We start from the raw sequence: 23,480 nt of genomic DNA on the forward strand, positions 1-23,480 counted from the left end.
ATAAATCTAATTAATATTCACTTAAAATAAACAATTATTTTACTTAATTTCTTAAACATATTTCTAATTAACATTCACTTAAAATAAACAATTACATAATTTTATTTCCTAAACATATTTCTAATTAATATGCACTTAAAATAAACAAATATATAATTTTATTAATACGCAAAATAAATATATAATTAAATTAATTTTTTTTTAATTACGTAAACCACCCAAGTAAGACGGTTTGACCACGGTCAAACCGCCCAAGCAATACGGTTTTACCGTAGACAAACCGCCCAGAAAATACGGTTTGACCGTGGTCAAACCGCCCAAACTACACGATTGAACCATGGTCAAACCGTATATCATGGGCGTTTTGACCATGGTCAAATCGTCTAACTTGGGCGGTTGTACCACGGTTGAATCGCACAGACAGGGCGGTTTGAGTACTTTTCCGGCGAAAAAAATATACCTGCTCCGATTGGGCTGCGTCCTCCTCCCTCGCGCGTGCTGCGTTCCTCGACCGTGGCATTCTCGAAGTTATGGGCGGTGGTGGTGGTGATATTGAAGTGGTGGACCTTGTGGTGGTGGTTGCAATGTACGGTGGTGGTGGTGATTTAAAGTGGTGAATGTTGTTTTGCGGCGGTAGCGGCGGCAATGGTGGTGTTGGTTGGTGGTGGTGGTGATTTTAAGTTTTCTTGAGAGGTTTTAAGTGAGGAGAGAGAAAGAGGTGATGTTAGAGAGTGAAAGAGAGAAAGAGTTTAGGATTTTAAGTAGGGGTAAGAACGTAAATTCATCCCTAATTTGTGGGCGATTTTGATAAAAATGTGGGCGTTATTTAACAACCCCCATTCCAAAGCAATATCTCTTGCATTAATTGTAAAAGCAAATGAGAGCGAAAATTTGATAAGAATTATTGATGACATTGTTAATATCCAAGTCCAACAATTGTGAGTCAATTAAGCAATATTAGCTTTGTTAATGCTCCAAGCACTCAGTTCAGAGAGTTCAATGTTATTAGTCCCGTTGTTGAACACATATAGACGTGCATTCTCTTCAACTGCCAATGTGGGATATACTCTTGCGGTAATTACCGCCTTTCCCTTTCCTCCGTAGCTTTCTACCACAGAATGATCAATCTGCCATAACATCGAACAACATCGTTCAATTAATTTATTAATTTGTATAAGTAAATATAGTTTCTTAAAATAGATTTTCACTTACCATTACCAAAGTCCTCAAAGCCAACCTTTCACGAACCGGATCCACATCCATAGAAGATCCATACAATGTTTTCTGTGGTTTTGGACTAAGTGAAGATCTGCCAACCAAAATACATCATTACTACAAAGTACAAACCACATGTTCTAGTTTCGTTCATACTTCGCGTACTACTTTTGAACTCGAATTATTGGTAAACAAAGTCGGCAATTTTACCTTCTTTGATCACTGCACATAAGGACTACAGGCTTGTTATTGTCATTAAAAATTCTGAAGAACACCGCAGTGTACTCATCCAACCCCTTAGATGCCAAAGTTAGCAACCCAAACGGCCCAAACCCGCCTTTATTTGATACTCCGTGTTGGTTGCAAACTGACTGTGGGTTGTTAGTCCAATTTGAGTCAAATTTGTAAGCTTTTTTTTATGTCAGTAATTTTGAATAATACTTCTACATCTGCCAGCAAAAAATGGTATTTTTGTATACTAAGAAATTCAGAATACGTTATCATGAATGTGTACTTATAAGAAAATACTACTTTCTCCATTAATCACTTTCTTAGGTAAGCTTACTGGTTTTTGTCTCAACATTTTGAGTTCTGAAATTGGCCATTGAATCAACTGCTTTCTTGATTTGTCAAGCCAAATGCTTCTTGGTATTGCCTACATTTGAAATAACATGTTATCGACACAATGCTACATGATTTATGGATGGACTATATATACATGGACATACATTGAATACATGTCACATCATGTTGATTGTCTAACAGTTAAGCACCTAATTCAATGTTGACGAAAATTCTTATCAAGCCAACTTAAAAGATCTTACCTGTATTCCTGCCCATCCGTTAGCAACACTATCTGCAACTGATAAACATTCCCCTATCCAAGCAAGCAATATACTCCTCTTCTTAGAAACATCATAAAATGTTTTCGACGCATAAAATTTTCCATAATCATATCTTAAACTCGAGTCATTTATTAATGCGTGATCAGGGACAAATTCGTCCATTAAATTATCATAAGTTCCAATACTATACACGTCATGTTTATTTGTTACTAAGCTCACTTTAAGCACATATTTAACATTGTGATTTGTGTTATATGTGTCAACTCCATAATTTAGACCGTCCTTATAAACAGGGAAAAAATCAAGACATTCCCACATCCCACTACTTTGTTCCGAATATAAAGGGTGATTAGCTTTAGCCCAATGAATATAATCTTTGCTCTTAAATAATAGGTAAAGGGTAGGGGTACACATGGTGTACAAAATGCTTTTGTACACCACCAATTAAAATTCGCCAACTCAGCATTGAAGTTAGGGAAAGGAAAAAAAGAAGAGGGAAAGGAAAAAAAGAAGAGGGAAAAACGAGCGGCATTAATTTCAGCTTGGGCGCCAGTGTGATGGAGCTGAGCGGGAAAAATTTCTATGGGCGGCAAGAGTTAATGCATCAATTAATGGCTAATACAGAATTAATTACCCAAATTAGGTTCGACATTTACCATCTTCTTCCCCGAAAATTCATCTTTGCCCCTAAAATTCCTTGACAAAGAACAAAATTTGAATAAACGAATCGTGACAAAATTATTCAAGTGTGGATGTTAATTTCGTCAATCAGCTACAAATATTAGGAGGTAAATTTGTTCCTTTTCGAATTATTTCGATTAAATTTCCTAATTTGATGATTTTAATAATTTAGGGTTTTAATTGTTAGATTTTGGGTAAAAATTTATTTTGGGTAAAAAGTAGAATAGTTATAATGATTGATTTGAGAGGGTAAATCGTGTAGATTAATATATTGATTTGTATGTTGGGTTTGGGATTTGTTTATGGTATACTTTTTTATTGTGATTGAAGTGAAGGAGTATTTCTGGGTTTCGTACTGGTATCAATTGTTAAATGGAATCGTTGTTTATTTGCTGTCAATAATAAATTATGTTATAGGATCTGTTTGTTGTATGTAGTGTCATTTAGTCAATATTAAATTAAAATATTATTTCATAGCATCTTTTTTTATTTTTTAGCATCTGAAATTAAATACAGTAGTGTGTTTGACATTTTGGCAGTGAAATGGAAAGCGAAAACCAATCCCCTCGTTTGCACATTGATCTTAATGAAGTGATAAACGATGTGGTTACCTCAATCGTAGATTCAGAATCAAACGATGTAACAGGAGAAGATGCAGCAATGCCATTCGATCTCAATGAAGATGCTGGGTATAATAACATTGATAATGAAGAGGATGAGGTTGAGGTTAACAACAATATAAATGAACACGATTCTCCGAATAGGTCAAATAGAGAAGAAGAATCCAGCCGTACTCCAGCTGTGGGTATGTATTTTGCAAGCGGTGAAGAGTTTACAAAGTTTTGCCATACGTATGCCTTTGAGAAAGGGTTTCAATTTTTTGTTCGATCAAGTGTAATAATGAACGAGTGTCGTGAAAAAGGAATAAATCGTCTAGGTGTTGGGGAGATGGAGCCTAAAGGTCACATGATGTCTCGTATTAGATTGGTGTGTAAGATGGGTACAAAAGACAGGAGGAAAAAGAAATCGGGAAGGAAGATATCATGTGCTCCTACAAAGTGCAAGGTGTGTGTTGAGGCACGATTCTCAAATGGTTGGTTTTACATTAAGAATTGTGTGTTGTCCCACGATCATGAACTATTTCCAAATGATAGTCGGCTGATGGTGAATTATCGGGGCATTGATGACGGTGCTTATGAGAACATGGTCTTAAATGACTCAGCTGGAATTTCAATGACCAAAAGCTACAATTCGATTGTTATTGCCAGAGGTGGACAAGAGAATTTAAGTTTCAACAAGAGTGATTTGAGAAATGCAGTAAACATTGTTCGACGACATGTCATATTTGGTGGGGATGCTGATGCAGTACAAGAATATTTTGAAAAGATGTCAGAAGCAAACTCTAATTTCTATAGTGCAATCCAAACAGATGAAGAGGGCAAACTTGTGAATGTATTTTGGGCTGATGCAAGGGCTCGTTCGCAGTACAAAGACTTTGGAGATATAGTTACATTTTATACAACATTTTTATGCAACAAGTAAGAGTTGCTTTTATTGTATATGTTTGGTTGTTTGTATGATTTAAGTAGATTAATACGGACTGTGTATTTGTGATTTATTTATAATAGTCAAAAAAATTTTAAAGAGTCGTTTTGTAATTTACAGAATCTGATTATAAATTATAACATCTTGTTTATAAATCAATAGAATAGAACTGTGCATGGCAAGGATTTGTGTTTATAAAGTAGGAAAAAGATTGTTGTAAAGAGTTGTTTTATAATTTGTAGTTTGTTTTTATAATTTATATCAAGAAAAGAACCATCTTCAATTATTGTAAACCGTGAAGTTCTCTTTACTGGTTTATTCTTTATACTGTAATGTATCTTTAAGAATCAATGAGTATGTTTAAAGATTCATTATCTAATTTAAAGTATCATGTTGAATTTTGTTGTAAGTTATTGAATAAAATTATATTACCTTTTTCAGGTACCATATGCCATTTGCTCCTTTTATTAATTGCAATCATCACGGGTCGTCGATCATTTTAGGTGCAGCCTTAGTTACTAATGAAAACGCAGAAACATTTGAGTGGGTATTTAAACAATGGCTGCAGTGTATGGGGAAGCCGCCAAAAGGTATCATCACCGACCAGTGTAAAGCTATAGGGAAGGCGGTTAAAATAGTATTTCCTAATGTGCCACACCGGCTTTGTATATGGCACATTTTGCAGAATGCTCACAGGAATTTAGGAAAATTAGAGAAATTTAAGGAGATCAAAGCTGATTTGAGAATTGTCGTGCATGATTCGCTGTCTGCAGAAGAATTTGAGGATTCTTGGAAACAAATGGTGATAAAATATCGGTTGCAAAACAACGATTGGATTAATGACACCTACGAGAATAGGGAACACTGGGCCCCTGGTTTCTGGAGGGGTATTTTTTGGGCTGGAATGTCATCAACCCAGCGGAGTGAAGGACAAAACCGATGCATTAAGGGATATGTTGGTGTGAACACTGGGCTGTTGCAATTCATGCAGCAGCTTGAGCAAAGCAATAAGAAGAAAGTCGAAGATGAGAAGGAATTGAATTTCCTTTCACATAGTAAACCTTGTGGTTATGATAACACAATTTTGGCGGAGTGCGTATTTAGCAAGGCGTACACAAATAAGAAATTTCTTGAGGTAAGAGATGAGGTGATAGGCCTAAGGCTAACAAATGTGTTAAGGAAAGGAAATGAGGGGACAAAAGTTATGTACGATGCAGAAGAGAAGATTCCGATTCCTGTTTGGAAAGCAAGGCGAAAAATGTTCAAGGTTTCAGTGGACAAGGAAAAAGGTGAATTTTTATGTTCGTGCAAACTATTTGAGTTCTGTGGAATACTTTGCAGGCATATTATAAGGGCCATTGAGCAAGAAGACATTGACTTTATTCCTTCTAAATACATTTTGGATCGTTGGAGGAAGAATATAGTAAGGGATTATGAAGGCATTACTGTGTCGTATTATGACCCTAACGATTCGATGAAATTGAAAAAGCAGAACGAAATTCACGTGAGAAATCAATACTTGTCAACGCTTGCACTCCATAGCGATGAGACACTGAAAATTGTATAGGGAAGCAACCGATAAAATCCGTGGTACTCTAGAAGCAATTATTGGTATTCGATCCGCGAAAGATGGAAATGACTGGTCAGACCCTTCAGTGAACAGGGTGTTCGGTCGGCGCAGGCTAAGGCCGAAGGAGCAAAACCAAGAAAACCTTCAACGGAATGCAAAACCGCCTGAAGAAAGGAACATTAAGGATCCAGTAGTCAAAAGAGGTGTGGGAAGGGGACAGACTACGAGGAATAAACACCCATCAGAGAAAGGATCGAAGAAAAGGAAGAGGAAAAATGACGAGGTTAGAAAATTTTTGTTGTTCATTAGGTGGATTGATTGAACTAAAAATATTCTTGTTTGATTTAAATCTTGGTATCAGTAACAGGTTTTTTGTTTTTAAAATGATTTTTTGGAATTGTTGGTATCATTAACATTTTTTTTTTAAAATTCTTTGTTTTAGGAACCTGAGGATGACGGTGATGGGGATGATAATTTTGACAATGATATGTTTGGTGACGCAAACCAGTTTTATGGAGTAAATCCGCAACAACATACTGGTAATTTCAGTTCTATTTACGGTGGTCCAGTTCAGTATGGTTCAGTCGACCCCCGACGCACGTACCAGTACCACCCATACCCAGGAATAAATCAAAGCCCTCCTGGTGGTCAAGTATTTCAACAGCCTGGAACAAATATGAACCTACGTAGTTTTGGCAGAGGCGTTCCCAGACAAGCAGCCATGAATTCTCAGAATAGTTCTCAACAATCGAATGTTAATCCCCACATCCACCCAATGTTTCTGAGTTGAATGAATAAGTAATATGTTAGTTATGAATCAGCAATCAAATATTTATACTGCTCCTGTAAATACCTTTTTGATGCTGTAAATAAAATTTGATGCTGTGTTTAAACTCGAAAAACCTTGTTTTATGGAATTTAAAGAAATCAGACTGGTATACAATTCTGATATGTGTTACAACTTGGAAAAACTTTTTATGGATTTTGAAGATGTGTTATTTGTTTTTATAACTTGTAATGATTTCATCTATTTGATATGTATATACTAATAATAAACTAGTGTAATGTTGACATTATGAAAAGTTTTTTTTGTTTTTATTATGAAACCAGACCTCGATCAGTTGTATCGATAATTAAAAGTAATCATTATTGGTAAAAATAGGAGATTAAAATGTAAACAAGCATTATAGGTAGTGTATTGACTTTAAAGCAATCATCAATGAAAAAAATAATTAGTATATATTTTGCCTAAATTAAACCTTAATAAAAACCAAAAAAATAAAATAAAATGGTGCAGTCGGGAATCGAACACGGGTCACTTGTGATAAATAAGGAAATATTCACCAACTACACCAGAGGGTATCAACAAGTCTGTTATAATATTACTTATGTTTTTGTACCATATGTATTTATATTAAAAAGAATGGGGTGATTCTATTAAATATAATATGACTCGTTAAATGTTAATAGGATTCTTATTTACGTTGGGTTTGAAATTATACATTGATTAAATTCATCATATTAAAAAACATTTACTATTTAATTAAATCATTTGTTGATTGATGTAATCGTTTTATAATTTTTTTTTTATTTGTAGCACATTTTTTAATTTCACATAACTTTGTACCATTTCATCGTGATGTCAATTCATGTCCATCATTCTTATAGATACAAAATGATATCTCGAGTTGTTATGTAGATCGTCTTTTTTTAAAAAAAAATACATTTGATGTTGATGTCAAATCAATTTCTTTATTCTATAAGTGTCAATATGATCTAGTTTATATTAAAATGATTCTGTTTAACACATAATGATCATTATTGCTTCATATAATTATATTTCGGGTTTTTGGTTTAGGGTTTAGGGTTAAAAAATTAATCATAAGCATACGCATGAGGTTAAATTAATAATATGTACTAACAACAATAAATAACAATAATTTATGTACAATTCTTATTCTATTATGTGCATCACTTTCAAAATGCATTAGTTTAAAGATGTGTTAGTTGCTTTTATAGATTGTAATGATTTCTTCTATTTGATATCATAAAAATAGTGGAATGTTTATACTTTAAAAAGTAAGTTGTTTATCATTCCTTTTGTCGCTTAAAATCTCACGTTTTATGTGTTGTCACGGAGTTCAAAACTATAAGTACTTTAATAACACGTGTTAACAGAGAGGTAAATTGTAACTATTCTAAATCCTTATACACACTCTTTTGGTGTGGTATTGGGACCATAGTTGTTAAAATCTCTATTCGGATCTTACGATCCTACGGTTCTAGGATCCAAAATTGCGTGATCGATCCGGATCTTTGGTAGGATCTTACAGTTTGTAGGATATTACGATCCCACTCTGATATTAATTATGAGTCGTTGGATCGCAACACGATCCTACGATTTTATTACGATCCTATAATCCAATCCAACATTTCACTATAATATTAGACTGTAATTTATTTTGACATATTTTTTTATTACTCATTAAGTTATATGGACCTAAAGTTAATGTATATACTAATAATCACTAATAAATTAGCGAATCCGAGACATTAATATGATTTTATCAATTGACAACTTGCAATTGTCATAGTTAAGGTCTCATTCTTCACAAATTAAATTTGCACATAATTTATCAATTTAATATTGTGTTTTAAGTCAATTTATAACATAATATATAATATTTTTCGTTGTTAAGTAGGATCTTACGATCCTATGATCTGATTATATCGATTTGATCCCATCCCCCTCATCGATCCCAATAACAACCTTGATTGGGACTATACTTGTCATGGAGAACCCGTGTTCAATCTCTCATCAATCAAAAATAATAAAAATATAATCCATTAATAATTTAGTTTGTACTTCATTTGAGTTTTATTTGAAACCCTACACATGCATTGATGGAAAACATATTAATAAATATCCACTAAAATAAACTGTTTATGATAATCAAATTATAATCCTAGAATCATTCCAGTTTTTAAAGTATCCTATCAATAAAATGGGTTTATATTCATTGTGAATGGGGTACATTGTACTTGTCCATGGATTACTATAAAATTTTAGTTTTTTTGGCGGGATAATTCCCTCCAAAAATGATCTATAAATAAGTGTTCATGTTTGTGAATCCTGTTCACATTTTCACCTAAAACCCTTGTTAAATATGGATCATATTCACAAATAAGAGGCGGGGAAAAAACTTTAAAATAATGTGTAACTGTATGTATTTTGTAACTCGTAGCACTTAATAAGTGTGTTTTCCATTATTGTATTTGGTTTAAAATATTATAATATTCGTCTCTTGCAAAGTTGTAGCCTTTTTAAGAAGTGGTTGTTAATTAATCATTTTAAATGGCATCAGTATTTTTAAAATGTAATTTTTTATTTATTTAGAATATCATATTTGAATTCGTAGAAACGCAAAGGACTTAACAGATGTATTAAAAAGACAAAACATATTTTTATAATTGCACTAATAACATCAAAACAAAATACAATCCAGAACTAGACTGAACTTTAGACCTTAAACTTCATACATTCATTTAAAAAAAAAAAGAAAGAAAAAGAAAAACAAAAGGCACAATTTAGTGAAGCAATCATCCCCCCATCATAAAAAAAAAAGCTTATATAGCATTAGAGACACAATTTAGTAAGATCATCGTCAACACCCTCGTTCGGGACAGGCCCTGCATGTGGACGATGTTGTGGCTGGGTTTCCTTTAATGCTTTCCTTGAAATGTCCACTTTAACTTGTTCTATTAGGACAAGCAATTCTTCTCGTCTTTTTTCTAACGCTTGTTGTTGAAGTTTGGTCCACATGTGTACTAGAGTTTAAAACATTGTGTACGCAGATTTGAAATTATTACTTTTATTAATTTAGATTTTATAAACAGAAGAATGATTCTTTAAAATAACAAATGTTTCAAATGAAAAAAAAAATATTTTTTCAAGGTCGCAAGTGTCGAACACTGAATGGCTTTGCTTAATACGTTATTTCAATAATGTCTAGACCATTGGACTAAGGGGGTATCAGCACATTTATTGGAGTACATATTACTATATATTATTAAATGAATAGGTTCTCTTTGTACATTTATCAAATTTGAAAATTTTTTACTTTTTAAAATACTTTTTAAATTTTGGATACAAAAATAAAATACTTATTTAAATTTAAGAAAGTTACATCTAAAGGAATAAGTTTGTTTCCTTCACATAAAAAAAAAATATAAACTATGTTTTTGTTATTTTGATTTTTATAATTAAATATGATTCTGTAAAATTGAATAAGACACCAAAAATATATAAAAAAATTTATACACTCTTTCAACAGAGTTCGAACTGTGGTAATGTAAGATTACCACAGAGTGCACTTTTTTTTCCATGAAAAAACTAATAATGTAAGATTTCTTCAGTATATTTCATTCGTTATGGAGAGAGTAATAATTGGACAGAGGAAAAAAAAATTACGAGACTAATTTTTTTGTGAGAAATATGTACAAATTGGGCAGAGGAAAAAAATTAGGACACATGGAAAAAAAATTAAGAGAGAGAAAAAAAATGAGGAGAAAAAATAAGAGAATAATTTTTTTGGGGATTATATACTATATTAATGTGAGTAGTTGAACGGGTTAGATAAATTTAAATTTCAAATTTGAAAATTTAAAAAATATGGTTTGAAATTCAAATGAAAATGAGGGTGGCCCACAAATTCAAAAGATACCTTTTCAACCAATAAGGTACTTGTGTACAAGATTCTTTTGTACACCATGTGTACCCCTACTCCTCCCTAAATAATAATGCCATTCCTCGAATTTCGCTTACGCCCCCAACCGCCACTCTTCATGTGCCATCTGATAGTATCCAAGCTGTCGTTGGGTCTCTGAAGTTTAACCGGTCAACTTGTTGGTTAGGAGTAATAACCGGGTTTCGAGGCATTATAACCCATTCCTTAAGGTAAAGGTCCGAAAATTTTTTAGGCACGGCAATATCTTGGACTTCTTGATTTGGTAAGTGTAGAGTGAACAATATTGTTGGTTTGTTACCCGGAAGTATAGTGGTTGATCCTGAAAACATACTTGCGCCATTAGATAATGAAGCCCTTGAAGGTTTGAGGACTATGGGTTGTGGGGTCCAGTTGACGAGATCGGTTGATGTTGAGTGGCCCCACACTCGAGGACCATTGGATGAGCCATTTCCGATCGGGTTTTATTGATAAAATAGGTGATACATTCCCTTGTAAAACATTGGTCCTGTAAGAATGAAATTTATGTAAGGTGTACAATTAGTAGGAAGAGTACACATGTAAATGCATTGAATTGAAGAGAATATATGAATTAGAGGACGAAATTAAATGAAAGTTCTGGTGCGAAAGAACTAACCATTAGGATCTGCTTGTCCAAAGTCCAATTATAAGATATCCCACCATTAAATGCAGCAAAAGATCGATGTTAGTCAATGATTTAGCATCAAATAGCATATGAAGATGACATAATATAACCTTGATATGTATTCACCTAATTATATCTATTTTTATAAAGTAAAGGTACATATGTAAGAAATGACCTTAAATTATTAAATCATAAATTAGGAGGTATTTTTGCACCAAAAAAATAACATAAAATAGAAGGCATTTACGTGATGCTGTGTATATGCAATTATGCATGCATACAAGGAGTCAAGCAAGGCCAGGGCCAGCTAGCATTTAACGTGGTACATACACCTCTAAACTCTAGAAAGTGAAGTTTAATTTTCAGATGGAGGTTAAGTAGGATATTTATTGTACAACCCATCATACCTTACACAACACACTTAAAATTGTCATAGTTTTATGTGCTCACACGATATATTTATAATTACATATAAAAATAAATTAACAGACGCAAGATACATAAGTTTTACCCAAAAAAAAAAAAAAGAAGGTATTATAAGGTTATTAGTATTTAAGAACCGAGAGGTCTCTAATAGTAATTCACACAAATACTTAAAACGTAGCTTATAAAATACTCTTTATATAAAATGCGCTATATCTATCTATACATAGTACCTTGTAAATGAATATATGTATGCTACATACGTACTGTTCATGAAATTTTTAAGAGGTTGAAAATGAAATCCTGTTCGGTAAGGTTGATTACTAGTAGAAGATATGGCATGAAGATTAGTCGCGCCATAGCCAGAAGTGAGAATCGAGAAAACCCACAAGATGGTTAGTGTTCTTGAGGAGTAAAAGGAAGCCATTGAAATATAATTTCAATGGTTAATTAAGCTAACTAAGCAACCTAACTAGCAATTAGATCTTGCATTATATTGCTATTTATAGAAACAAAGTGGTCGGTATGCATAATCTTCTTGAACGATCTACTTAGCGTGCGTGTATGAATTCAATCATTTAGGTCCGCGTTAGTCTTAGTGGATGTCAAATTGATAAGATATGGTGCGTGGTAATCATATATATGAAGGAGGTACAACAATACAATTTTTACACTTTTGGGGTGAAGAATTAAAGAGATACTAAAGACTACATTACGTGTCCTTTACCTAACTACATCCCGTGTTCTAGGACAAACTCAGATATAATTAGACAAATCTAAAATTATTACTCCCTCCGTCCCTAAATTACATTCCTGTTTCTAGCATTTATTCCTCACATAATAGAGAGAAAGAGGAATGTAATTTAGGGACGGAGGGAGTACTTTCCTTTTTTTTCATTTGGAATTTTAATTAGACAAATCTTATATATACAAAAATTTTCAACACATAAGAAATACTCTTATTCGTGTGAGGTCTTGCATGCTTTGTCTTGAAGATTTTTCTAAGATATAAATGATAGATGTAATGTATGTTAGTGAATATGCTAAAAGAAATTAGAAAGATTAACTTTTAAAAACGGAGGGATTACATTGATTTTTACTCAACTACGCCTATTATTATATTCCCTAGCTATATCCCTATTTTTTTGCCCCATTTAACTTTTCACGGGCTCCAAAATGTGTTTTAAAACGTTTATGTCTTTATTTCATACACGTAAAAATTATAAAAACGTGATATTAATAAAATATACTATGAGACGAATCTTACAATATCTCACGTGGCTATATTATCTCTTATAGATTAACGATAATTTATGATTAAAGTTTTCAAAGTTGACCAAAAAAATGGCAATGAGGCAAAAATATAGGAATGGAGGGAGTATATGACTAAAATTAACAAATAAAAGAATTGTTTATTGACCAAATACAAATATACAAATATACAAACACTTATATATCAAGTACCATTAATATATCAAGTACCAACAATAAGAGATTAGGTCAAAAATAAGAATTGAGAATCAATTTCATACGTTAAAAGTTAAACAGGTAACACCGTAACATTATTATTAATGTAAATGGTATATGAGTAAATTCAAAATAAATAACTAATTAAGTACACAACTCTTAACACTAAATCTATTTAACTTATATTAAAGTAAACACATTAATTAGCATCATTAATTAAGCAATTTGAGCCTTGCTCATGCTCCAAGCACTCAATTTAGAGAGTTGAATGCTATTAGTCCCGTTGTTGAAGACATATAAATGGGCATTCTCGTCAATTGCTATCGTAGGATATACCCTTGCTGTGATTACCGCCTTTCCCTTTCCTCCATAGCTTTCAACCACAGAGTGATCAATCTGTCACAAAGAAAAATGTCAACAAACACCTTATTATTATTATGGGTTGTATATCATATCCTTGATAGAAAATAGCAACAAAGAAATTTAGTTACCAAAACCCTTAAGGCCAGCCCTTCACTGGTTGGATCTACGTCCATAAAAGCTCCATACAATGTTTTCTCAGGATTCGTATTTACAGAAGATCTGCATAACAAACAGAACATCGGAGAAGATCATCCTCAAGACATTATTAGTGCAACATTTATGATTACAACAATATTTACTACATTTTTTACAGATATACTACTACGAGTATATATGTACTACTTTCATATTTCAATGCTTATATTAATTAGGCAAAGTAGAAAGTATACCTTGTTTGGTCACTGCACATAAGAACCACATGCTTGTTATTATCATAAAAAATTCTGAAGTAGATGGCAGTGTACTCTTCCAAGCCCTTGGAAGCCAAGGTCAGCAACCCAAATGGCCCAAACTCGCCGTTCTTGGATAATCCATTCTGGTTGCAAGATAACTGTGGATTGTTCGTCCAATTTGACTCGAATTTTTCAGCATTTTTCAAGTCAGTGAAGTTAATTAATACCTCTACATCTGCCTGCATATTATACATGAAAATACTGATTAGCGAACTCGATCTTATTCATCAAGAATGTGTACTAACTATTAATTAACCAATAACACTCCTACTTTACTTTTACCTGTGCAGCAGTGATGTTAGAAACTTCTATAATTGATCCTCCACTGATTACTTTGTCTCGTAAGCTTACTGGTTTTTCCCTTAGCATTTCGAGTTCGGAAACTGGCCATTGTATCAATTGTTTCCCAGATTTGTCAAGCCAAATGCTTCTTGGAATCCCCTACACCAATGTTGTTTTATTCTTAGGCACAACACAAATGACATGTTTTTTCTTAATTACATAAAAAAAAAAAAAAAAATAAAAAAAAATAAAAAAAAAAAAGAGTTGGTATAATGTAAAAAGTAACGTTTATTGCATGATAATATTGTTGAAAAATTTGTAATATGTATGTTAGGAGAAAAAAAATTCAATGAGCTCACCTGAATCCCGGCCCATCCATTAGTAACACCATCTGCATCCGAGATGCATTCCATAATCCAAGCAAATAAAATTCTTCTCTTCTTAGCAGCATCATAAAATGTTTTTGAAGCATAAAATTTTCCATAATCATACCTTAAACTCGAGTCATTAACAAACCCTTGATCAGGAACAAATTGGTCATTTTTAAGATCGTATGTTCCTATACTATAAACATCATGCTGATTAGCTGCTAAGCTCGCTTTTAGCACATACTTAGCTCCATCATTTGTAATATATGTATTGAACTCGTTTCGATTGTCCTTCTTATAAACAGCGAAAAAATCAGGACATTCCCACATCCCACTATTTTGTTCCGAATACAAAGAGTGGTTAACCTTAACCCATTGAATAAAATCCTTACTCTTATATAATAATGCCATTCCTTGATTATTGCTTACGCTACCAACAATCACTCTCCATGTGCTATCTGGCAGTATCCAAGCCGTCGTTGGGTCCCTAAAATTTAATGGGTCAATTTCTTGGGTAGGAATGATAACCGGGTTTTGGGGTATTACAATCCATTCCTTAAGGTATGGGTCTGAAAAGTTTTTAGGCACGGCCATTTCTTGGACTTCTAGATTTGGTGTGTGAAGAGTAAAAATAATAGATGGTTTATTTCCCGGGCGAATAGTGGTTGATCCTGAATACATGCTCTCTCCACTAGATGAAGGTTGGAGAGCTATGGGTTGTGGGGTCCAGTCAATGAGATTGGTCGATGTTGAGTGGCCCCACACACGGGGTCCGTTGGATGAGCCATTGCCGACGGGGTTGTATTGATAAAACAAGTGATACAATCCTTTGTAATACATTGGTCCTATAAGAGATAAATCAGATAGGACTTATTACGTACCTTGACTTACTTGAAAAGTATAAATAACAAATGAACATGAAATAAAATACAACTAACCATTAGGATCTGCTTGCATTTTCCGATGTCCGTCCATTAGAACACATTGCACCATATATAGCATATCATATAGCATATAGATATGAAGTATTATTTTTTAATTCATTTGAAAAATATACATATAAATTAAAGTACGGATACTAGTGCGCAAGTGTATAATGTACGTACCATTCATGTAATTTTTAAGGGGCTGAAAATGAAACCCAGTACGATAAGGTTGATTATTAGGCGGAGAGATAGCTTGAAGCTCGAACACGCCATAGCCAAGGAGGAGAGAAATAAGCCACAAGATCATTGCTGTACTCTATCGTGTAAGCTTAGTGGGTTAAGAAAACAAACTTTAACTAGCAATATTGTTAGTTTATTATTGGCTATTAATAGAAACAAAGAGGACGTTCAATCTTCAATTCTTGAAGGGTTGACTTAGCGTGCATAAAGTCAATCATTATGAATAGAAATGAATTTGGGCCAGGAAATTATGATAAAGTGGACGTCAAGCTCATAAGATAGTGCATTGGTGCGTGGTATTATTTTGAAAAAATTCAGCAATAGAAATTGTACAGTTGGGATGAAGAATTAATGAGTTATGAAACTAAAGATCGAGTCCACATTGCGTGTTATTACCGTGTTCTAGACTTCTAGGACAAAGTCACAACTAATCTAATCAACTATATATGAAGTAACATCTAAGAGTACGCGGTTAGCAATTTCAATGAGAACGAAGGGAGAGGATCATGATTCGACGACTATAGCTAACTCCATTCTTGGATAAATGTTTCGATAACGTTGTTGTGTTTTGAACATAATTAAATTTACTTCTTGATTTTGTTTTTGTGTAAGTTATGTTTTTAGGGCTAGTATATAAATAATTTTTAATACTAGTTTCTAATTGTAATTTTCAATAGCTTTTATATATAATAATGAAGAACATGTGGTTTTACAAGAAATTTCAATCCAATCGATCTCCTATTGTAACATAGAAGCAAGTAATAAGCAATATGTGAAGTATAAATTAAATTAAAATGTTATTAAAATGATTACATAAGCTACCAACTTTTTTTTTTTTTTCAAACTATATATTCTCATTTCCCAAAGTATATTTGTTACAAAGTTTCAATACAACTCATATTCTATGATAATGAATATATTACTATATTATAATATAAACAATTGTTTTTTAAGGTAAACGTATACAATAAGAGTAAGATAGTAATTTATGTTGAGGATCGAGCAGAGCGCAGTGATTTGATTTGCAAGTTGTTCTAATCAAGCAATATTTGCTTTTTTCATAGACCAAGCAGTCAACCAAGTGATATCAACGCTGCCATTCCCATAGTTGAAGGCATACAAATGCGCCTTATCAGATATTGCCAATGTGGGATAAACCCTTGCTGTTATCACATTTTTCCCTTTGCTCGCAAAGCTCTCCACAATAGAGTGATCAATCTGCCACAAACACGAAATCTTGTTAAGCACGTAATGACTAATTGGTAATGTTATTATGCAAATTTGTAAAGTTTTCTTACCAAAATCCTTAAACGTAACCCATCAAAAGTGGGATCGACATCTACAAAAGTTCCGTATGTTGTCTTGTCTGGTGTTGGATTCAAAGAAGATCTGCAAATTTATAATATGAAATACGAGTATGTGCTAATTAAAAATGAAAACGAATTATTTACATCCATGACTTATTCCTACATAATCAACTTTGAATAACAAACTTCGTTAAAAAAAATTATAATTAAATCCACAAATTACCTGCTTTGGTCACTGCACATTAGAACCACAAATCTATTATTGTCATAATCTTTAAAAATCCTGAAGAAAACAGCAGTATACTCTTCGAGGCCCTTGGAAGCCAAAGTGAGTAACCCAAATGGGCCAAGCCCACCACTTATTGAGGCCCTCTTTTGGCTGCAAAGTAATTGTGGATTGGTCCAACTCGCATCAAACCTCTCAACGATTGGTACGTCTCTAATTCGAAACAATAATTCTACATCTGCCTGTAAATGTCCTTAAACATTAGTCCAATTACACATTTACCACTTTATGTCCAATTACGCATTTACCACAATAATATGAACGTAAATTAATTATACTACTACTAATAAGTAAAAATCAATTACTTTATATAATAGATTGTAAAGGCGGACTAATTATTAAAATAAGTTGCCATTAGAAAAATTAGTTTTAACTTTTAATCAATAAAAATAAAATTACTGCAATAAACTACAGGCGAAGAGAATAAAATTACACAAATATTTATAGATGCGCAAATGTAAATTTTTACTTGTGCAGCAGTAATCCCCGGAATTTCTATGGTTGATCCTCCTTTAAGCACTTGGGTGGGTAATATGACAGGGTTAACTCTCAAGAGTTCAATTTCTGAAATTGGCCATTGAATCAATTGCTTTCTTGATGTGTCTAGCCAAACTCTTCTAGGAATAGCCTGCATTATAATTGAAATTTTTTTAAAAACATAACACCATTATTTTAATATCATATTTTATCTAGAAAGCACAATAATCTTACATGAATTCCAGACCATCCCTTTTTAATGTCATCTTCCAAGCTCGATGACTCGTTAACCCAACTGAGCAGTATCCTCTGCATCTTAGAACTATCATAAAATGTTTTGGCAGCGTAATATTTACCATAATCATACCTTAAACTCGAATCGTTTTCAAAACCCACGTCAGGAACATATGCATCCTTCATAATATCATACGTACCAATTGTGTATATATCATGCTTAGTATCATCTAACTAATCTTAAGCACATGTTTAACAACAGGACCAATAGCCGAAGTATCAACACCAATTGGTAACCCATTTCTATAAACGGGAAAAAAATCAAGACATTCCCACATACCGGTTTGAACATATGAATATAAAGGGTGGTCGACTTGTACCCAATTAATAAAATCCCCACTTTTAAATAATAAAGCCAAACCAAGACGGTCTATTTTACTCCCAATAACCACTCTCCAATTTCCACCTGACAACATCCAAGCAGTTGTCGGGTCCCTAAATGAACTGGCATTTATATTATTTTCTAGGGTAGGATACATTAATGGATTTTGAGGCACCAAAACCCATTCTTTAAGAAATGGGTCGGATAAATCTTTGGGTAAGGCTAAATCTTGGACTTGTTCATTTTTAGGGGTGATTCCGGTAAAGAGAATGGCTGGTTTAAATCCCTGAATTATAGTGATTGACCCAGTGTAACTCCAATTCATATTCGATACCATTTGTGGTTGCAAGGTTATGGGTTGTGGAGTCCAATTGACCATATCCAATGATGTTGAGTGGCCCCATACACGAGGACCATCGGGTGATCCATCACCAATTGGATTGTATTGGTAAAATAGGTGATAAATTCCTCTGTATATCATCGGTCCTGCAAGAAATTTTAAATTTATTATGTCACCAACTAATTTCTTATCAAGTACTCGTAGTTTGCATGTGAATAATGTGATATAAGTTGTTATTATCAACTGCTTGCTAGTGATGAGTTTAGGACAATTCAACAATAATTATATACTCTTGAAGGGTAAGGAAAACTAACCACACGGATCTACATCATTTCCAAATTGCATGGATTAGCATATTTCATCATCAATTAACCAAAGAGAAGAACAAATTAACAAAAATTCTAGTCAGTTTTTTTCACAAAATTAGCTTCATAATATACCAAAGTACGTATAATATGCAAAGCATAGTTGTAGTAAAACGTACCATTCATCCAATTCTTAAGGGGTTGAAAATGGTAGGCAGTTCGGTATGGTTGATCGTCAGATAAAAGAGATTGATTATAAGTTGCAACATTTTGTACATGGCGGGAGGCTTGGAGCTCGATTACACCATAGCCAAGAAGGAGAGAAGAAAGCAGAAGGGAACACACAAGCTTTGTTGAGTAAAACAAAGCCATATGTGTAGGAAATTAAGCTAAGGAGATGAATAATTATGGTTTAGGGTTGCAAAATTGTATTAATTTGCTAGGGTATATATAGGGGAAAAGAGATGATGACTCATATTTAATTAATTAATTAATTAATTGTTGGGTTTTATCAATTCCATACATGCATACTTGTATAAATACTACTTCCAATAATATAAGCTCAAAGTCAAAATACATTATTGTATGCGTATGCATGTATATTATTCTCCTAGATAATATGTTAGGCTAACTGCATATATGCTTTGTAATGGCTTTGTACATTGTATATATTACTAATTACTAATCTCAGAAGGAATGAAGGGGAATTGAGGGACGGTTCAACTAGAATATTTTACCTTTCATACTACCTCCGTTTTTTATTAGTTGACACTTTTTGACTTTAGCGCTATTCACATACTTTCCTTTGACCATGTTTTGTGATTTATATATGAGGAAAAATATAGTCAAGTGGGATCTTGTTAGATCCGTCACATTGTATGTTTTCAAATTATCAACTTTTTATAATTTTTACTTATCGGTAATTAAAGATATTAATGCTTTAATTTGTACATTGGCAAACGTGAATAAAGAAACTTGTCAACTAAAAAGAAATGGAGGAAGTATAAATTTCCTTACAAGTTAGGGAAAATACTAGAGAAGAATTCAAAGATATTCTTATTGAATTGCATTTAGAACGGTTTTGACTTATTATCTATATTTTATAATAAATAGTAACAATTAAATATATATTGTGAAAATACACTATGAAACAAATCCAATATAATCTCAATATTTGGAATGAAATGATTAAAATATAAGATAAATCATTTATACATTGTGCTCCAATGGTTAGCAAGAGTATTTCTACTTCAACTTCTCCATTTGCAAGTCACTCACACAGTCACAGATGTAGCTTAGCTTGAATGATCAAACGAACATTCGAGTATTTGGGTAATTGAAAACGCTAAGCAATTTTAGCTTTCTTCATAGACCAAGCAGTCAACGAAGTAATTCTAACACTCTCCGATCCATAGTTGAAGGCATACAAATAGGCAGCGTGATGTACAGCCAAAGTTGGATACACCCTCGATGTAATAACATTCTTTCCGTTTCCTCCAAAGCTTTCAACTACAGAGTGATCAATCTGTCACCAACAACAACAAAAAAATTACCTTAAAGGCACGAATGTAACAATTAGACCATTATAGATAAAAGCAAAATACGCTAGCTTTACCAAAATTCTCAAGGACAATCCTTCGTGGATAGGATCTACATCCATAAAAGTTCCATAAGTTGTTTTATCTGGAGTTGGATTCAAAGAAGACCTACAAAATTACAATAAATAAACAATTAATAATTAATCTTGAGCCAATTATAGTGATTATACCCTAAATATAACATCAATAAATTTAATTATTGGATAGTCACCTGCTTTGATCACTACACATAAGGACCACAAATTTATTGTCATGGGCTTTGAAAATTCTGAAAAAGACAGCAGTATACTCTTCCAGGCCCTTTGAAGCCAAAGTCAGTAACCCGAATGGGCCAAGCCCACCACTAACCGAGGCCCCTTTTTGACTACAAAGCAACTGTGGGTCCGTCCAACTTGCATCAAATTTCTCTATATTCTTCAACTCATGAATTCCAAATGATATTTCTACGTCTGCCTACAAATATGAACACACAAAAATCAACCAAATATGTTATAAATGGCCTGGTCACTAAGAAATTAGCAAGCTATTTTGTTTTACTATTAATTGAATGCGAATAATAATATATGAAGTACGGAGCATATAATTACTTGAGCAGCAGTAACACCAGAAATTTCTACGAGTGCTCCTCCTTTAATCACTTGGGCAGGTTTACGGGTTGGTTTTCCTCTCAAGGCTTCAATTTCGGAAATTGGCCATTGGATCAACTGCTTCCCGTGTTTATCTAGCCAAATTCTTCTAGGAATTGTCTGCATTAATACTTAAATTGAATTATTTAACGTAATCATAATATATAGAGAACAAAAAGAAAAATGAATATAAACTTACATGAATGCCGGACCATCCTTTTTTCATGTCATCTGCCACGCTTGAGGACTCATTTGCCCAACCAAGTAAAATCCTCCTCTCAGTTGTGTCATCGAAAAATGTCTTGGAAGCGTAATATTTACCATAATCATACTTCAAACTCGATTCATTCATAAAACCAAGATCTGGCACGTATGCATCCTTCTTATGCTCATAAGTTCCAATTGTATAAATGTCATGTTTAGTATCATCCAAACTATTTTTAAGTACGTGCTTGACATGATGACCAATTACAGAAGTATCGACACCAGTTTTTTTACCATTTATATAAACTGGGAAAAAATCAGGACATTCCCACATGCCACTAAGTTTATAAGAATATAGCGGGTTTTTAGTTTGAACCCAATGAACAAAATCCTTACTTTTAAATAGTAAGGAGGTTCCGGTTGTTCCAGTCTTGCTTCCAACAAGCACTCTCCACATTCCATCCGATAGTATCCAAGCCGTTGTTGGGTCCCGAAATGAGCTGGCATTAATGTTATTTTCAGATGAAGGGAACATTACGGGGTTTTGGGCTACCAAAGCCCATTCTTTGAGATATGGGTCTGATAAATCTTTAGGCAAGGCCAAATCTTGAACTTGTTCATATTTAGAGTTAAGCCCAGTGAAAAGCATTGCAGGTCTATTTCCTGGGAGTATTGTGGCTGACCCAGACCAACTTCCATTGATGTTGGCTTCCATTTGGGGTTCAATGGCTATAGGTTGTGGGGTCCAGTTCACTAGATCGGTCGATGTTGAGTGGGCCCATACTGGTGGAGCCCATACCACACCATTAGGGTTGTATTGGTAAAATAGATGATAAATTCCTTTGTATATCATTGGTCCTGTAAAAAAAAAAAAAAAAAAAAAAAAAAGGTAGTTATATGGAAAAAAATATACTAGTAAATGATTTTAAACTATATTTCTTTAGTCCCATACAAATCTAGACATCTAGTCTTTACTTTATAAATGGTTTTACTTTTATCTACGAGTAGATATATAATTTTAAGGTTTTTGGATCTGGTTTGATCCAAGTTTTTTTAAAATTAGTATATTGGATCAAATTATATTTGCATAAATATTTTTAAATTATTAATTTTCTCATCAATATGTTGCAGAAATTATCATGGTTTTGATCCTTGCATAACTGGTAGGTCCAATCTAGGTCTAAATTTTGTATTTTTGATTTTTTGGTCTTTCGTTTGGCCTTGTTCGGTCCAGTCCATTTTGGTTTTGGACAATGAACAACCCTAGAACTATCTGATAAGAAACGAAAAATTAAGGAACAAGTTTTTTTTTTTTTTTTTTTTTTCTCCTTTTGTAAACTAAAAAAAAAATAATACTCAATAATAGTTGTGCTAAATGTATTCATCCAGCATCTTTACCATAAGTAAGGCTGTAAGGGCATATAAGAAAATTAAAACTTGAGCTTTATTATAGTACTAGTACAAATCCCATGCAATGTGCGGTTTTTACAAAAATTTATTACGAATTACAACGTTTAGTTATTACTACAGAAAAAATAACTTCATTATATACAATACATTAAAACAATAAAATCAAGGTCAATACTCGTGCGACTTTTAGTCCCACACTTTGATAGGCACATGAGTAATTTAATTAATTACTTGTTTCATTTTTAGTGAATGACGGAAAATTTAATTTTTGTTTTATTAGTTCTATTGTTATGATTATATTGAATGGGTATTTTTATCTAATATTCCTATAATATTAAACAAAAAAAAAAATACATAGTTATGTATAAATATATAATTTGAGTAATTATATATTTATAGTTCAGTTGCTTTTGTTAATCTTCAGTTTTTTACTGCTTTGCGGAGGGGCACTAGTTGTTGTTCTGAAGATCTGATCACTATTTTTCTGTCATATAGGGGATCAGTTTCTTCATGCTATGTATCAGCCTCAGATTTTGTCAACGG

General features: G+C 33.0%; 2 protein-coding genes and 2 pseudogenes across 3 annotated transcripts; all 4 read right to left on the reverse strand.

Annotated features, from left to right (window-relative positions):
* Positions 1–947: 947 nt before the first annotated feature.
* LOC145571437 (fructan 6-exohydrolase-like) lies at positions 948–12,097 on the reverse strand (annotated as a pseudogene).
* Positions 12,098–13,240: 1,143 nt separating this feature from the next.
* On the reverse strand, positions 13,241–15,875 carry LOC145571438 (fructan 6-exohydrolase-like). Its single transcript, XM_081630471.1, has 7 exons — positions 15,709–15,875; positions 15,541–15,549; positions 14,594–15,447; positions 14,235–14,393; positions 13,890–14,131; positions 13,629–13,719; positions 13,241–13,533 (listed from the first exon to the last, which is right to left on the reverse strand). Exons 1-7 carry the CDS (start codon positions 15,833–15,835, stop codon positions 13,354–13,356), a joined length of 1,662 nt encoding a protein of 553 aa, XP_081486597.1. The 5' UTR covers positions 15,836–15,875; the 3' UTR covers positions 13,241–13,353.
* An 812-nt stretch (positions 15,876–16,687) lies between these two features.
* LOC145571439 (fructan 6-exohydrolase-like) lies at positions 16,688–19,471 on the reverse strand (annotated as a pseudogene). The gene is made up of 6 exons (XR_014096576.1): positions 19,279–19,471; positions 18,073–18,940; positions 17,831–17,989; positions 17,299–17,543; positions 17,067–17,157; positions 16,688–16,986 (listed from the first exon to the last, which is right to left on the reverse strand). The product of XR_014096576.1 is annotated as a fructan 6-exohydrolase-like (transcript).
* Positions 19,472–20,426: 955 nt separating this feature from the next.
* Positions 20,427–22,380, reverse strand: LOC145571440 (fructan 6-exohydrolase-like). The gene is made up of 5 exons (XM_081630472.1): positions 21,523–22,380; positions 21,285–21,443; positions 20,909–21,150; positions 20,715–20,805; positions 20,427–20,624 (listed from the first exon to the last, which is right to left on the reverse strand). The coding sequence occupies exons 1-5, from the start codon at positions 22,378–22,380 to the stop codon at positions 20,445–20,447; spliced, it is 1,530 nt and encodes a 509-aa protein (XP_081486598.1). The 3' UTR covers positions 20,427–20,444.
* Positions 22,381–23,480: the final 1,100 nt, after the last annotated feature.

The sequence above is a fragment of the Chenopodium album genome, chromosome 12 (assembly GCF_948465745.1).
Source record: "Chenopodium album chromosome 12, dcCheAlbu1.1, whole genome shotgun sequence".
NCBI lineage: Eukaryota > Viridiplantae > Streptophyta > Magnoliopsida > Caryophyllales > Amaranthaceae > Chenopodium > Chenopodium album.